The 18,882-nt window shown below is 37.3% G+C and overlaps 1 protein-coding gene across 9 annotated transcripts in view; it reads right to left on the bottom strand.

The window, feature by feature from the left end:
- Positions 1-18,882, bottom strand: part of PHC3 (polyhomeotic homolog 3) — an 87,541-nt gene extending 68,659 nt beyond the window's left edge. For 7 of the 9 annotated variants that reach the window (XR_005217520.1, XR_005217521.1, XM_037840933.1 and 4 more), the window contains exons 1-4: positions 18,848-18,882; positions 16,267-16,432; positions 12,869-13,024; positions 11,692-11,769 (exon numbers count right to left, since the gene is read on the bottom strand). Coding sequence is in view for 7 of the 9 variants with exons in the window: in XM_037840933.1 (XP_037696861.1) it covers positions 11,692-11,769; positions 12,869-13,024; positions 16,267-16,432; positions 18,848-18,861 (414 nt within the window). In the remaining 2 variants the exon portion in view is untranslated. Of the gene's footprint in view, positions 1-11,691; positions 11,770-12,868; positions 13,025-16,266; positions 16,433-17,821; positions 18,735-18,847 lie in introns of those variants that run through there. The other 2 variants (XM_037840943.1, XM_037840952.1) reach the window with 2 other exon arrangements.

Here is an 18,882-nt window from a genome sequence, read left to right as displayed (position 1 = left end):
AGGGACTTGGAAGGAACATGATTGGAAGATTGGTGACAAAGAAGTCTGGGTATATGGATAGACCTTTCTGAGTGGGCAAACAACATGAAGATATTTGTGTCCCATGTGAATGCTCACCAGAGGGTGACTTCAGCAGAAGGTGGTTTTAATAACCAAGTGGATAAAATGACCCGTTTGGTGGATACCAATCAGCCTCTTTCCCCAGCAACTCCTGTCATTGCCCAATAGGCTCATGAACAAAGTGGTCATGGTGGTAGGGATGGAGGTTATGCATGGGCTCAGCAACATGGACTTCCACTCACCAAGGCTGACCTGGCCACAGCCACTGCTGAGTGTCCAATTTGCCAGCAGCAGAGACCCACACTCAGTCCCCGATATGGCACCATTCCTCGGGGTGATCAGCCTGCTACCTGGTGGCAGGCTGATTACATCGGACCACTTCCATCATGGAAAGGGCAGCGATTTGTTCTTACTGGAATAGACACATACTCCGGATATGGGTTTGCCTTCCCTGCACGACATGCTTCTGCCAAAACTACAATACGTGGACTTACAGAATGCCTCATCCACCGTCATGGTATTCCACACAGCATTGCTTCGGACCAAAGAACCCACTTCACAGCAAATGAAGTGAGGGGATGGGCACATGCTCATGGAATTCTGTGGTCTTACCACGTTCCCCATCATCCAGAAGCAGCTGGGTTGATAGAACAGTGGAATGGCCTATTGAAGATTCAATTACGGCGCCAACTAGGTGGCAATACCTTGCAGGGTTGGGGCAGTGTTCTCCAGGAGGCTGCGTATGCTCTGAATCAGCGTCCACTCTATGGTGCTGTTTCTCCCATAGCCAGGATTCATGGGTCCAGGAATCAAGGGGTGGAAACAGGAGTAGCATCACTCACTATCACTCCTAGTGATCCACTAGGGAAATTTCTGCTTCCTGTCCCTGCAAGTACAAGCTCTGCTGGTCTACAAGTCTTGGTTCCAAAAGGAGGAGTGCTTCCACCAGGAAACACAACAATAATCCCATTGAACTGGAAGTTAAGACTGCCACCTGGCCACTTTGGGCTTCTTATGCCTCTGAATCAACAGGCAAGTAAGGGGATTACTGTACTGGCTGGGGTGATTGATCCTGACTATCAAGGGGAAATACCACTGCAACTACAAAATGGAAGTAAAGAAGAGTTTTCCTGGAATACAGGAGATCCCCTAGGGTGTCTCTTCGTACTACCATGCCCCATGATTCAAGTCAATGGAAAACTGCAACAACCCAATCCAGGCAGGACTACCAATGGCCAAGAAACTTCAGGAATGAAGGTTTGGGTCACCCCATCAGGCAAAGAACCACAGCCAGCTGAAGTGCTTGCTGAGGGTAAAGGGAACATGGAATGGGTAGTGGAAGAAGGTCGTGATAAATATGAACTACAGCCACGTGACCAGTTACAGAAACGAGGACTATGACGACATGAATATTTCCTCCTTGTTTTGTATGTTTGTATTTGTCTGTAAAGAAAATATTTTTGCTTTCTTCTCCGTCTTATCCCCTTGTCATATGGCATAAGCTGTAACGTTCATTTTGAAGGTATAGTTTTAGGTAATGTGTACAACTGCCAAGTTGACAAGGGGTGGACTGTGATGGTTGGGTTCATGTGTCAACTTGGCTAGGTGGCCTAGCTGTCTGGTCAAGCAGGCACTGGCCTGACGATTGCTGTGAGGATATTTGAGGCTGGTTAATAAACCAACGGGCTGGTTTGTCGGATCATCAGTCAATTGACTGCAGCTGACTGATGACTCATCAAGGGGCGTGCTTCCACAGTGAGAGAATGCAATTGGCTGGATTTGGTCCGGGTGATCAGCCGGTTTGTTGGATCATCAGTCAACTGCCTGCAGCTGACTGATGACTCATCAAGGGGCGTGCCTTCCACAACGAGAGAATGCAATTGGCTGGATTTGGTCCGGGTGATCAGTTGGAGGCTTATAAGCCGGACGGTTAGAGAACCTTCACTTCTTCTTCGGCTGCTCAGTGAAGCATTTCCTGGGGAGCTCGTCGAAGTTGCCGGTTCGTTTCCTGAGAAGTTCGTCAAAGTTGTCAGTTCGTTTCCCGAGGAGTTCGTTGGACGTCCTCCTTGGAGTTGACAGCTTGTTGACGGCTCTGCAGAATTTGGACTCGTGCACTCCCGCAGCTGCGTGAGTCACTTTTACAATTTGATAATCAGAGACATCTCTCATTGATTCTGTTTCCAAGGAGAACCCTAACTAATACAATATTGAACAGATATTTGCACAAGATGTTCAGAACAGCATTATTTATAATTGCTAACAGGTGGAAGCAACCTGGGCTTTTGAAATGAAAGCAAAAAACCACCAACCAAAACAAAGACAGAAAGAATTTTTTATATTAAGAGGACAGCAACATACAATGTGTGATCATTAATTAAATCCTGGATGGGGGGGGAAGGCTATAAAAGATATTGTGGGAAGTACTGAGGGAATCTGAATATGGACGATATACTAGATAATATTATTGTCTCAATACTATTTCTTGGGTTAATAATGGTACTGCAGTTATGTAGGAGAATCTCCTTGTTAGGCAAAACATGCTAAAGTACTCAGGGCCAAAGAGTCATGACATCTGCAACTTATTTTTAAATGGTTCAGGAAAATAGTGTACATAGAAATAGAGAGGAAGAAACAGCAAATATGGCAAACTTAACAATCAGTATACTGATATGAGAAATATACAAGAGTTCACTGTACCAGTCTTTCCACATTTTCTATGGGTTTAAAGGTTTTCAAAACAAAAATTGGGGGGGGGGGGATAAAAGAACATCAAACAAAAAGAATACATATATAAAAAGCAAAATGAAAAAGAGGAGGATACACCATCTGCATCAAGATATTTCATCACATTTTCATAAGACTCAAAGAAGATGGGATCATTTTGATAGATGAAACAGAGAAAGCAAGCTCCAATGTAGAATATGCAACAAAAAAGACCAGGGTGGATTTAGACCCTGAGTTTATAGGCATGCAGGCAGAAGTGAGAAGCAGGGCTAAAAACTGGAAGATTATCTAAAGGTTTACCCATGGAACAGACTCATTAGATATAATCCCATCTTTCTCCCACACAGAGCAAAAGGCTTCTAAGATCTTTACTTTCAAGTAAGAAAATAAAGTCAAAGACTGCTGGGGTACCAGCTAGAGGATACTGGTACCTTGAAATAAAACCGCCCGTATTCTAAAATTGCCCCTCCATTCCCAGGCTACTGGCAGCTCCCTATCTCATACTTTCACCTCTAAACCTGCCAAAGATATAGCCTTCCCCACTATCACCACCACTGATATCCATGTACAAACACAAAAATTCCAATCAGCCTTTCCATAAAGGAAGAAAGGTGTACTTCGGGCGGACCTACCTTCACAACAGTGGAGGAAACCCACCGTGATTAATCTACATAATCATTCACTCTTAAATATAAACAGAAAAACCAGGTTTATTAACTCTTATAAAAGGAAAACCATTAGCATGCAAAGAAGATAAAGATATTTCCCAAGGGAAACAAATTATTCAGGAGGAAGAGAAAAAGCTTTTTCAAAATCTGTAAATAGTACCATAAAAGATATCTAAGATATTTTACACATACAGAAAAACAGGATACTATGAAAAAAGAACAACTATAAAACAAGAAAAAGTTCTTAGAAATCAGAATGAAAAGATAAAAGGACCAATATTCAGCTAAGGAGCTCCAGAAAGGAGGAGCACAGGAAATGGAAGGAAACTATTTATTTTATTTTAATTTCACATACATGAACACTAGACACCAAGTTTTCAGACTGAGAAGACCCAACAAGTGTCCTCCACAATAAAACCTATATATATCCTCATGGAAGTCCAAAAAACTGAAGAAAACAGGCAAACCAAAGATTCTAGAAAAAACAAGTTAGTATAGAATGACAATGATACTGTCATTAGCCTTTTCTTCAAGCAACACTGAAATTTTGAAAACAATGATTCTTGCTTCCAAATTTCCTAAGAAAAATTATTTTCAATATGGAATTTATATAACAATTTTAAAAAGATTAAGGGGAGGAAATTTTTAGGATTCACTACAAGGATTTGAAGTTTATCTTCCAAGTACCCTTTACAAGGAAGTTATTTGAAGACACTTCAGCAAAACAAATCTCTTACCACACAGTCCTTTAACTGACTATTTACTTGTTTATGCCCTCCACTATACTCTAAAGACCCTTGTTCACTGCCGAATCATTGACATCTACCACAGTGCCTGGCACCAAGACGACACTCAATAAAGAAGTACTGGCACAGATTATACTCCATAATCACGTGAAGCTAACACAGAGTCTGACCCAGTTATAAATCCCTGACTAAACTCTGCTGTTTCAGGGCCATGACTTCATGATGAACCTTCTTTTCTACAAACTGTATTTTTTAGAACTCAGCCTAAGTCTCATAAAAGAAAACCCTCCCCAACTACTCCAATCACAAAAACCCCTTTTCTGTTAACTCCTATGGCATTTATACTTGATTATATACTGTTACATTGTATACTAACTGTCTGATACGTCAAAGCATAGCTTTTCAAATGGATACTAATGTCTCTGAGGGAAGGGACTTTGACTGATATGTACCCCCAGAGCAACTTGCACAAAGTTAGACAACAGATAAACCTGCTAAATAGCTGCCTGCCCATACCTGCAACCAAAGAATATCATTACCAAGGGCAGGGTTAGACCCTTTTTCTATTACCCAATTTCAGGCAATCAGAATATATTCTAAAAATCAGTGTCTGCATTGCAAATTAATCAAGAACATTAATATTATGCATTACATATTCTAGATAATTATAACTCCTACAATTCATCATTCAACAACTACTTATTACACACTGTTTCAGTTTGCTAATGCTGCAGTTTGCAAAACACCAGAGATGGACTGGCTTTTATAAAGGGGGTTTATTTGGTTACACAGTTACAGTTTTAAGGCTATAAAGTGTCCAAGGTAAGGCATCAGCAATAGTGTACCTTCACTGGAGAAAGGCCACTGGCGTCCAGAAAACCTCTGTAAGCTGGGAAGGCAGGTGGCTGGCGTCTGCTTGCTCCCAGGTTGCGTTCCAAAATGGCATTCTCCAAAATGTCAGTGTCAGCATCCAAAATGTCTGTCTTAGCTGCAGCTCCTCCAAAATGTCACTCTCCATTGCTCTGAGGTCCCTGTTTGTCAGCTCTTTATATAGGACCCCAATGAACTAATCAAGACACACCCTAAATGGGTGGGGCCGCATTTCCATGGAAACATTCAATCAAGAGGTCACACCCTAATCAAAGGTGCCACTCACAGTTCAGTGGGTCACATCTCCATGGAAACAACCTAATCCAAAGATTCCAACCTAATCAACACTAATACATCTGCCCCCACAAGACTGCATTAAGGAACATGGCTTTTTTCTGAGGGACATAATATAACCAAACTGGAACACATGCCTACTATATATGACAAGCACTGTTTCTATAATATAAATTATTTAAGAAACTGTGACAGAACCTTAGATTAACATCTAAACCACAGGTTCTCAAAAAAAAATATTTTTTTCAGACTCGCATTTTTATTTGTATTCTGGGATACACAGAAGAAGTGTTCACGTGGCAAGAAATGTTTGAAATCTCAGTTTTTATGTTTCATAGGTCCACATACTATTAAAGCTCTTCAGCCATTTTTACGTTTCAGTGATCAGACAGAAATTATTTCTATGAGTAATTCCTGTCTTGCCCACCTGTCTGCTGACAAAAGAATTGTTAACAGAACCCTTTCTTCACAGTGATAGAAATCACAAAATTACTCTGGCTAAAGCTTAAGGTAAGGCCCAGAGCCTCATCTATTTAATCTTCTCTTTGATCGAGATCCAGAGACAACTGTAATAAAAAGACTAAAAGCCATCTAATTAGATAACTTAGTTTTACAGAAAGAGAAAACTAGGGAGCAAAGAAGTTAAATGACTTGCCTTGAATCACAAAACTAGTCAGTCACAGAATTAAGACTAGAACCCAGACCCACTGTCTCCTCCACTCTACGAAACTCTATCAAACTCTGTCATGACATACAACTGGTAGTGAAGTCATCATGTACTCATGTGACCTGAATTTTCAATGAGCTGCATAAGACATCATCAATCACCAGATCTCCAGACTTACATACCATGCTGGTTTGAAGCTGTTATGTACCCAAGAAAAGACCATGTTCTTTAAATCCATTCCTGTGGGCACAGACCTATTGTGGATGGGACCTTCTGATAAGGTTGTTTCAACTGAAATGTGAGCCAGCCCATTCGATGTGGGTCTTAATCCTTTTACTGGAGTCCTTTTTGAAAGGATAAAGGACAGAAAAAGCTGAGAGAGCTGAGAGAGAAAAGCCCCAGAGAAGCTAAGAGAGGACCAACAAAAAATGAACGAGCCACTGAAGCCACAATCTGAAAGCAATGAAACCCAGGCTTGACGGACCAGCAGATGCTGGCCATATGCCTTGCTATCTGACAGAGGAACCCCAGATGCCAGTGCCTTTCTTCAAAGAAGATATCGTTTTGTCAATGCCTTAATTTGGACATTTTCATGTCCTCAGAACTGTAAATTTGTAAACTAATAAATCCCCACTTAAAAGCCAACCCATTTCTGGTATACTGCAATCCAACAGCTTTAGCAAACCAAAACATACAGCCAATGGTTATCTACAGGTAGATGGCTAAACACAGCACAGACTTAACATGTCTAAAACCAAACTCCTGATATTCCTCTCCAACACCTGACTAATCTTTCCAATCTTAATAAATGGATATTCCTTCCTTCCAAATGCTCAAGCCAAAAAACTATGGATCAAATGGAGTCAAGAGGTCATTCTGGAGGTTATTCTTACACGTTATATAGATATCCCTTTTTAATGTATTGGGATACCTAGAAGAAAATACCTGAAATTGTTGAACCCCAACCCAGTAGCCTTGATTCTTGAAGATGATTGTGTAACTATGTAGTTTACAAAGTGTGACTGTGTGATTGTGAAAACTTGTAGCTCACACTCCCTTTATCCAGTGTATGGACAGATGAGTAGAAAAATGGGAACAAAAATTAAATGAATAATAGGGAGTATTGGGGGGATAGGATGTTTTGGGTGTTCTTCTTTATCTGTATCTTTATTCTTATTTTTATACTTTTTGGGGGAGTAATGCAAATGTTCAAAAATTGATTGTGGTGATGAATGCACAGCTATATGATGGTACTGTGAACAACTGATTGTATGCTGTGGATGATTATAGGGCATGTGAATATATCTCAATAAAACTGAACTGGGGAAAAAAAAAAAAGACCACGGAGTCATCCTTGACCAATGGCCTTTCCTCACAATCTTTTATTCAAACCACCAGCATACCCTGTTAGCTCTACTTTGAAAACATTTCCAAATGCATATATACATAATTATTTCACTGTTAATGACTTCACTAAACAAGAGTGCTTCAGTAAAAGTGAAAGGACATGCATATTCAAAATTTTCATACACATTGCAAAATAACCCTCCAGCCCCAATTTACATTCCCATTAACAGTTGTATGAGTGTATCTACTTTCTCACATCCTTACCAACAATAGTTACTTTCTCAGTATTTCATTTTCTAATTTGACAGGTGAAAATATTATGTCATTGTGTTCTCACTGACACTTTTTTATACTGTCAATATGGTAAATACATATTCATTTAAATGTCTTTTGAAAATTACCAATACAGGTCTTTTGTGAATATTCATTGTTTTTCCTACCAATACAAGAGAGCCATTGATATTTTAGAGATATAAACTGTCTGACATAAATGATGCAAATAAATTTTTTCCCTCTTTGTCTTCTACCCCAGCAGCTTTTAATCCGTTTAGACTTCACCTTAGGAAATCAAGTTTACCTAAATCTTAGTCCCACTAAGTTGTGGTACTGAAAAGGCTCAGTTCCAACTAATTTTAGATGCAAATAAGCATAACCATTTCCCTCACTCTGATAAGAGTCTAGAATAACTCTTGCTATTCTAATAAGGGGGAAGAAGAGGATGCTGGATCCACTAATAAGCAATAGCCTGCTCCTCAAACCACATACATAGTTTCCCCAGGTGATACGATTGGACTTTTGACTACATTTTTTTTTTATATAATATTCCACTTCCCCACTGTAATCCCTTCCTACCCCAAACCCCAACCTATTTGGCTGATGACCTGACAACTTACCTTGTAGCCCTTTTCTCTCCTGGAGGTTGGATCCTTCCCCATGGCTGTCACTATTATCTGGAAAGCTACCTAAAAATAACCAAAATGCTGAAAACTATTTAAGATTGCTACTCAAAAGCTCATTATTATCACTACCTAGAGTGAAAATCTGCCCCCACGCTCTTGGTTACTGACCTAAATTTAATAAGCTACCTTAGGCATCATGTTTTGGACTGCTAGGTAATGTTCACCTGGGACAGAAAATAAAACAAATGCAAAGTACTGTTCCTTTTTTTCTGTGCATCAGTTCTCCATACTTACTCCTTTTCCCCCAACAGCTAGTCACATACTTCATAGTACAAGGCTGCCTGGCTTATGGCAAGTAATGCTTTCAATGTCATAAAAAAAATTAAGCATAATCCATTGAAGGACTGTATCAAGAAATTAAAGAGACAAAGAGAAAATACTTCAAAACCATATATCTAACAAGGGTTTATTATGCAGAATATATACAGAACTCTGATGACTCAACAACAAAAAGAAATGCTTACTGGCCAATGAAAAAATGGGCAAAAGATTTGAACAGACATTCCTCCAAAGAAAGTATACAAATGGCCAATAAGCATATGAAAAGATGCTCAACATCATTAGCCATTAGGGAAATGCAAATCAAAACCACAATGAGACACTATTTCACACCAATTAGAATGGCTAATATTAAAAAACAAACAAGCAAACAAACAAACAAAAAAACAGAAAATAACAAGTGTTGAAAAGGATATGGAGAAATAGGAACCCTCATACACTACTGGTGGAAATGTAAAATGGTACAGCCACTCACAAACTTAAGTACAGAATTACCATATGACCAGTCCACTTCTACATATATATCAAAATAAATGAAAGCAGGGACTTGAACAGATACTTGCACACGATGTTCAGAGTGGCATTATCCACAATTGCCAAAAGATGGAAGCAACCCAAGTGTCCATCAAGAGATGAATGGAGAAGCAAAATGTGGTGTATACAACAATAGGATATTTTTCAGCCATAAAAAAGAATGATATTTTGATGCATACTACAACATGGATGAACCCTGAAGAAACCATGTTGATTGAAATAAGCCAGATACAAAAAGACAAATATCTTATGATCTCACTTATACAAAATAATTAGAATATCAGAAACGAGAAAACAGGGTATCAGAGCCTGGGTAAAGGTGGAGAATGGGTAGTTAGAGTTGGTAAGAGTTCCTATTTAGAGTATGGAAAAATTTTCCCAATGATGATAGTGATGGAGGCATGATTTTGTGAATGTAATCAACATCACTGAATTGTATATATGAAAGTGGATAAAAGGGGACATTTTAAGTGTATATCAATTATCAGAAAAAAAAGAAACCAACATAAAACAGTACAACACAAAGAATGAACCCTAAAGTAAACTATGGTCTCTAGTTAATAGTATAATTATAACAATTTTCTATCAATTGTAACAAAGATACCATACTTATGCAAAATGTTAATAGGGAAATTAGGTGTGTGTGGGGAGGGTTATATGGAAACTACTTTCTGCATGTTTTTTGTAAACCTACAACTATTCTAATCTTTAAAAAAGCACAATCACTGGAATTGTAATTTCTGTGAATGTCACATACATAAAATCATAAGGAAAGAAAAACAGTTTTAAGGGAGACCTTTTAATAATGTGAAGGGTAAAAAATACAAAAACATGTAGCTATACATATATACCCTAATGTTACCCCAGTGTTTCACAGAATAATTTGTCTATAATTTTTTTCACCAGCACACAAAATGTGGTTTAGCAATCCTTCCCTTAACTATCAATGTATTAATTAAAGATATATCAATACCCCTAACTACACTATTAATGCTTAGGGCTAGATTACATTACTTAAATTTTTTAAAATTGATTTTTTTATTAAAGAAGTTGTAGGTTTATAGAAAAATCATGCATAAAATTCCTAAATTTTTCATTTTCTCCAATATAACATTTTCAAGTCATAATTTTTTTAACTAATTTTGTTCATATTCCAGGATATTTCCATGTTAAAAAAGAAAATTTTTAATTAAAAATTTCAGACCAATAGCCAGAAAAATAACTATATGCTGACCACAGCATGTACTTGGTCAGCAAAGACCATTCCCTTCGATAAAGAAATACAGCACAAGTTCACCTTCAATTCTTAAACAGCTTATATACTGTAATCTACCAGAGTCAATTTTACAAAGTAACAAAAAGTATTACCATTTGAACCAGGAAAAAATAGCTAGAAAGCACATTATTGGGATAACTCAATGGTTCTCAACTGAGAGTAATTCTGCCTCCCAGGAGACATTTGGCAATGTACAGAGACATTTTTGGTTAGTTACACTGGGGGAGGGAGGGCCAGAGTCTACTGGTAATCTAGCAGGTAGAGGATGGCAATGTTGCTAAACATCCTATAGGCAGAGAATAGCCCTCTACAACAAAGAATTATTTGGCCCAAAATGTCAACAGTGATGAAATTGAGAAACCTGGGACTACTGATGAAGTTTGAATATGAATTGTATTGTATGAATGTTAAATTTCTCGAATTTGATAATTTTCCTGTAGCTTCATGAAATAATGAGCAAAGTTCTTGGGAATAAAGGAGCATGTCTCAATTTAACCACAAATGGTTCGGAAAAAAAAATAATACATACAAATGCAGAGAGAAAGAATGAATGATAAAGCCATGGGGCAAACTGTTTACCAGTGGGCAAATCTGGCTTAAAGAGTACACAGAAATTCTTCTCCTTGCAATTTGAAACTATATCAAGATAAAACATTTTTAAACAAGATTACCACATTTGTGATCTTCTTTTAACTGGGCAACTTTGTGCAATTTCCAAGTATATACATGTGATACAGGAACTCAGCTTTCTTTTACTCCTTTCCCCCCCAAAAAATTACTCTATCTTGGGTGGATATTTGCTAATTAGCAGAGATTACTCAAGTAAACTAAAAAGCATAATTTCTAAAATATGAATTGCATGGACAAAGCTAGAAACATTTAGATCTGTACTAAGAGCCATCACAGTAAATCCAAGTATATCACAGTAAATGCATGGCCTAATATCCCCATATTGTTTATTTCAGGCTTTCAATACAGACTGAAAACTGAAATCATTTATAATCATATAAGATCTGAACACAGTGAAAAAGGATGTATAAGAAACAATGCAAAAAGATTTTTAAGACTTAGATTTTCAGAGGTTTAACATTAGTTTTAAATTCTTGAATATTATCATTCTTATCTTTAGACACTTGTCTAAAGACACTTGTCACTTAAATAACATACAACAAATAAACAACAGCTTCATAAATATCAACAACAATCTGGTTTTTGTAAACAATAATTAAAAATTGTTTAAATCCAGGAAAAAGTTTAGGGCACTTACAGATGTCTGAGACATACTTGACTGTTGTGTGACACTTCCTGTTGGAGATGTAGGTGGTCTTCCACTGGACAAACTTGCCTAAAAAAATCAGACCTTTATAATATTTCTGTAAAAACCTGAAGTTAAAAACTTTCTGGTACCAGGACAACACAAAACACTAAAAGTCAAAAGATCTATGTATGAACCAATCCATTTTAAGGTCAACACAGCTTAAGCTTTGGTCAAATAGATTTTTTTAAAACAAGAAAAACCTGAGTGGTAAAACAGAGGACCCAAAGGCTAATTTTATTAGCTGTACCCGCTGTCAGTTTCTCTACAGGTCTCTGTTGTCTTTGAAGTGGAATAATCACTCCAACCTTATGAAAAATAAAAACTGTAGCTACATCAAGCGCCAGTGGGTTTCAGTTTCATAACCTGTATCATGAACACAATGTTATTTAAAATTACACTACCAAAAAGAAGCAACAGTTGGGGATCTGAAGTCAGATTTTTACGATTTGGTCAACTGAGATACTGTATGAATCTGGTGAGAAAATTTAAGTTTAAACCTCACACATAGCTTTATTTAAGTAGTACAATAATGAAAATATTTGAAATGTTTAGTCATAAAATCATGTTATCAATAGGAATAATATGATTGGATTTTAGAAAGGTGCATATACATATTTTTGTATAGAAAATTTCTGGAGAGATATATATTAAACTCTTATAGTGGCTACCTCTAACAAGTGGGAAACAGTGTATGGGTTGAAAAAGGAACCCTTTTCCTTTATATATTCTTATAAACAATTTCACACTGGTTTTTTTTTTTTAATGAGTATATATTACATAATAAAAAACTTTTTTTTTGTTAAAATGCAAATACAACCCAGGTAACCCTGAATATACACTGTTGTACCTACACTTTTATACACAAAACTAAGCCACTAGCATAGCATTTCTGCAATGTAGATAAAAGAAGTGGGCAGAAGCTACCAACAGAATAATCTATAAAATATATCCATTATTTTTTTCTGAATTAACTTCTATTTGGCAGGCTATTGATACATTTCCTTAAGGAAAAATAATCTCAGGACATCCGAGAACTCGGATTAAATACCTGATATATTTACTTTCAGTAATCATCTGCAGGTAATTTAAACTTTGGCCTCATAAGTTCTTAACTTATTTTTCTCACCTGAACAGCTGCAAGGCTTTGAAGCTGGGAGCTGCTCAAATGCTGCTGCTGAAGAGCTGCAGTATGCAGCATTAAGTGCTGCTGCTGGGCTGCATACATCTGCTGAAGGTACTGAGCAGCTGAGCTGGGGGGGCGATGCAATGCCTGTTGAATTACCTGTGATAAGTCAATTGAATCAATGTCAAACCATAATCTTAATCTTAATCATAAAACAAAGGATAAAAAAAATGTGGCAATTGAAAATGTCATCAAATTTATTAATATATTTCTCTCCTAGTTATCACTAAATTTCACTAATTTGTACAAATTAAAATTACCCAGTAGACAGAGGCAACTCACAAAAGAAATTGCCTATCAATATCTGAAAAGATCTTCAATCTCACTACAGTCAAAACTTACAAATTAAAACAAGACACTATTTTCCAACTTTCAGATGTACAGAGATTTAAAAGACTATTACCACTAACTGGGTAACAGATACTCTCACTGTTAGTAAGAATGTAAACTGCTATAACCTTTCTAGATAAAACTTGGTAGAATTCAGGGCTTAAGTGTGGAGAGGAGTAATTTTACCATGCAGCCATTAGAAATTGTAATGTAGATCAACACTATTCAATATGATAGCCACCAGTCACACATGGCTACTGAATAGTTCAAATGTGGATAGTGCAACTGTGGAACTGAATGTTAAATTTTATTGAATTTTAATTAATTTTAATTTAAATGTAAATAGACACAAGTAGCTAATGGCTAATACATGGAACAGCACAGATATGGATCTATACTTAGTAACAGAAAAATGTTCCCTAATATATCACTAGGTGAAAAAAGCATGTTCTAAACAGTATAGAAAGCAAAATTTCATTTTTATATGAAAAAATCTGGAAGAATATTTATCAAAACATTAAAAGACCACCTATGGAGGGCTGGATTAAAAGCGATTTTTATCTCCTGGTTAGTACTTTTCTATGACAGTCTGAAAATCTTAAAATAAGTAGGTATTATGTCAATCACATAAAACTATAAGCTATTTCTTTTTTAAATTACTAAATAATTACTTTTAAACACGTCTCCACATTTTTATATTTCAATAATTTCAACACAGAACAAAACTATTCTTACTAAAGAAATATTTCCAAAGTGGTAATTACTGTAAATATTTATCAGTAACATGTAAAACCTAAGCCCGAAACTTCATAACAGATGTATGTTTGGAAAAAAAAGAGTATTCTAATAAAACCAGAGTAAAATATTCTATCTGTCTAAAAGGTAAGTTAGACTATTCCAGTCCTTTGCAACCACATCCCAAAGTCACATCATGCCCAGCTGAGACTCTAACACAACAAAGAATTCTAATCTCAGTATCAAACCAGAGAATCCCATTAAGTTTTCAAGGAGCTAAGGGAGTAACAGAGCCATAACTAGACAGCTTGAGGGTCTAAGTCAGAACATCCTGAACCAGAAAGCTATGAATTCCTGTATCCAAATTCCAAAAAAGTATATTTCCTTATATTTTTCTTTATTTTCATGCATTCATATCTCAGCTCTGCAACTATAGATTGCTATACCTGTTATGAAGTCCTGTCACAAAATCAGTGTAGGCAATTGACCCCTAGCTGCGATCAGCATTAAGTGATTTAGCATTATAACAATATGTCTTTTTGATAAGACAGAAATAACAAATGAATAATCTATTTGATACATTTTTGTCAGAGTGTAGTAATTTTTTTGTGTTGTCATTTATAGTTTTCATTACATTCAATGTTCTATTTATGGGAGAGATACTTAAATTTTTAAAGTACAAGTTCAAGGTATAGCACACTGTTCCTCTAAGGGATTAAGGACGGAAAAGAGAATTCATGGGATTGACAAAGAAAGCTGAAAGATTAAAGAACTACTTAGGCTTTCAATAAATACTGATTTGACTGCATTTTAGGGAAGCAATTCTATGAACTCACAGGAACTAAAGTTAGTGCTATTTGTGAAATATATCTATACATCTCCAGTAAGACTTTATTTTTTATTAACACATCCAGTTTAAGTAAAAGCTAGAAAACAAAATGACGTATTAAAATATCACATCTGTATGCTCAAAGAACTAGAGACTCTTCCCTATATCCCTTGCCTCAGAGAAAGGTTAAGAACACTAAAATCACACTCTGCATTCCAGCTTGAATTTCTGCTGAACTAGCTGGATCTCCAACAGTACTGATTCCAGCCCAGGGTGACTCAGGAAAACTAAAACCTAAACCACAGAAGAGTAAAATAGCCATTTTACTGGGACATCTACCCTAGAAGCACGTGGGGCAGGGGGAATGTATGGCAGACAGGAATGTTGTTTTCAGGGTACAATGCAATTATGAAGACTTGAGAGAGAGAAAGCAGTTATAAAGGAAAAAATAACTCACAGTGGGCTTAAGGATACAAACTCTGGAGTCAGAGAAGCTACCAGCTGTGTAAGTTTAAGAAATTTACTTGCCTATTTAAAACATCATTTTCCTATCTTTAAAATGAAGACAGTAATAGTAACTACTTCATAGAGGTGTGGTGAGGGTTAAATGAGATAATCTATGTAAACCATTTATCAAATGCTTGGCACATAGCAATTGTTCAATAAATATTAGTTGTTATTATTTTTGGGGTATCTATAACATGCCCTACACAGTTCTAGACACTTCATTTAATCCTATAACCACCATTGAAGTAGGTGGTCTCATCCTCATTTTACAGTTTCCCAAGGCTAAAAGAAATTATGCCTCTCAACAAAGGCTACACAGCTACTAATGTATAACAAAAATGGAATTCAAACAAAGGACATATCAGACTGCAATGCCCATGCCCTTTATGCAATACCAGAATTGCCTCAACCTCCATTATCATAAAAGTTAACTAAATAAAACTTTACTTTCTCAACTAAATGAAGAGCCTAAGACTTTTCCTAGTTAAATATTCCCTTCATCCCCATACCTAAGGCTTTAAAAATGAGTCCCTGCTAAGGGTTCCTAAGCCTCCTCGGTTTAAAATGAACCTAACACTTCTACAGACCTGAATAGCTCTCCCTAAGCCTGTATTTTGGGTTCAAATATGTGTTCCTAAAACAGCCCAGAAAAATCTAGAGCCATTCTGCATTTGGAGCTCTGGGTGGACTGTCTCCACATTGTAGCAGCATCGAGAGACCTTCCAATTTTAATTTTCCTGACACACAGTCTTATAACTTATATGTTGACAAATGTAAGCCCTCTCAACAGTATGACTATTAAAAAACTTTACTCATTATTTCAAACATTAACAATTCTTCAAACTGTACATTTGAGGAAATGAAATAATACATGTGTCTGGCTTTAAAAAATAATGTGACATCCTCAATCTTAGCCTACCCATCATTATATCTTAAATACCTGTACAGCATGTCGATCTGAGCCACTGTAGACAGAGAGCTGTGGTTGCTGCATTCGAGATGAGGAAGTGGTGATGGTGGTGGTGGTAGTGCTACTGGTTGTTGTTGACACAGAAGATGTTCCAGGATTTGGCTCACTATCCATAGTTGTACTGTGGTCCTTAAATCTGGCAGATAACACAGAGGGTTTATACCGGTAAAAGCATTATCTTGTGAGCGTTAAAGAACATCTAATTATTTCAAAGAAATAATCAGCAATACTCTAAATTTCTAGGTCCTCATAAAATATATATAGCATGCAATCACCAAAAACACTTAGAAAAGAAAAGTACATCACACACACATAGCATATTTAATAGTTAATACCTAGTAAGTTTGAATTCAAATGATTCAGGATATGTAACTCAGTAAAGCCTGGCCTAAAGTTTACCTTTGCATTACTGAAAGAAGATGAGGGCTTTGAAACCTATTCAGGAGATGAGAGAATATTACAGTATCAAGGAAAGTAAAAATTTAAGCAACATCAAAGTACTATAAAACATTTCTTTACATTCTTTTGACCATACTAATTACAAACTAAAATCATTTGTATCTATACATTAAAATGGAACTCCCAAGGACTTGTGTTAACTACCTTAGATTTGATTACCACATATACTTTGCTTGAAAAATAAGTTCTACATTTTTTATTAATTCACACTGGCTTTTCCCTAATCCACCTAATATCGCTGAACAATACTTAAAAACAGATTACTCAGACTGCGGAAATATAGAAGCAGATGACAACAAATCCCCACATCTTTCAAAATCTCTTTTTACAAAGAATTACTACAAATTTTGAAAATGGCATTATTTATGTCACGTACATCTCATGTATGTACAATAAAGTATATTTTTCCAGCAGACTTTTTGATTTTTGCCTCCAATATTGTAATCTTGCTTACTTCTGGTATGATATAAAATTTTTCTAAATATAGAATCTAATAAATTCAAACAACATATTGTTAGAAATTAGGACTTATGTAGTAGTTTTTATACGGTCAGAAACACACCATAATGATTAAAAGAAAACTTGAGATTATACTGGTTTTATTTGTTTTTTATAAGTCTTTTCTTCTGAGAAACACAATCTGACCCACCTCACATTAGCACCACTGACAAGAATGTAACAAGAACACTTTCTATTTTACAAAACGACAAAGGAATTTGGTGCTAATTGTATGAGCTATTTCCATACAGTCTTCTTTTAAGTACAAATTTTATTTGTTCTTTTTATCAAGAATGTAAATAGCATTCATACTCTCTTAAAGGAAACAAATGTAAAAATTCTCCATGTAATAAGAGGAAAAGTGAAAGGAAAAATGTAGGGGGGGTGACTCCAGTCACTTTTTTAAATTAGTAAATTATTTATACATCCTTATACTCATTCGGTATTTTTTTCTGAGTTTGTTAAGCTGCCTTCCAATCATCAAATCACAGCATCATATAGTAACTGTTCAACATCTTTATCTTATTTATCTAATACAGAATTAGCAGTAAATGGATAAAGCTTTTACCAAACTACTGCTTGTTATATGGTGGTATGCAACAATCCAGCTTAAATTCTGGTCCTTTTAGAGTGCTAATCTGCTCAACCATACCCTCAAACCCAAACCTCACTACTAACCAAGAATGGTCACACACACACACACACACAAACACACACCAAACAAATTCTAGGGACAAGTCTAAACAAGCATCGGTGAACGGAACTGACCAAACTATCGCATTGCATTTGAAGGCCTGGCACAATACAACAATTTTGGTAACTCCACTGTCTATGCATAGTAATGCCTGCAAAATACAGCCAGTAGTTCTGGCGCACAAGAGGCCTATCCAGGAAACAGTAAGTTTTAGAGTCTAACTAAGCGTGCCATCACACGGCCACACAAGAATGTGGCCCTCTAGGAAGGCATCAACACTGCAGCCGAAAACCCGAGGGAAAGATCTTTCCTTCCAGGGTGTTCTCAGCCTCACCAGACACCCTGCAGCCCCCGCCGCTCTAACAACCATGCTGGACACCCCCTCCACGCCTCCAGAGAAAAAGCAGTGGGCAGCCTCACGCCTCGGTTTCTCCGGTGGAGGAGAAGTGGGGTGGCGCGGGAAGGAAAGAAGCGCGAAGGAGGCCTGGCAGTGCCCGCCTTGCGCTGCGCAGCCTCCGCGGGCCTCCGGTTCGGGCAGCCGTAACAACGCTATCCACAGGGCCCACTTGCAGAGATTGACAGCGCCTGAAGCGCCCACCTGGACTCATTTCCCGGAAGACCCCAGCAAACCGGGTCCCAGGGGTGACACTGCAAAGGGTCCTACCGATTGGGGTTAGACAGTCGAAGGGGCGCTCCCGCCTGGAGGGTAACTGGACGCTTACGGTTCGCTCCGCCCCCTCCCCCGCCACGGGCCAAGAAGGCTCCTCCGTGATAAGGACGCTCTTGGGTCTCCCTTTCCCCGGACTACCTACGAAACACCCTAAACTCTCTCCATGGGGTATGTGTCGCTGCCCCCACTTGCCCCCAGGTTACGACATCAGTCACCAACAAGTCACTCACTCCGCTTCCGCCATCTTCTCTCCTCCATCACTAAC

Source organism: Choloepus didactylus, chromosome 1 (genome assembly GCF_015220235.1).
Source record: "Choloepus didactylus isolate mChoDid1 chromosome 1, mChoDid1.pri, whole genome shotgun sequence".
NCBI lineage: Eukaryota > Metazoa > Chordata > Mammalia > Pilosa > Megalonychidae > Choloepus > Choloepus didactylus.
This window is presented reverse-complemented; position numbering and strand designations above follow the sequence as displayed.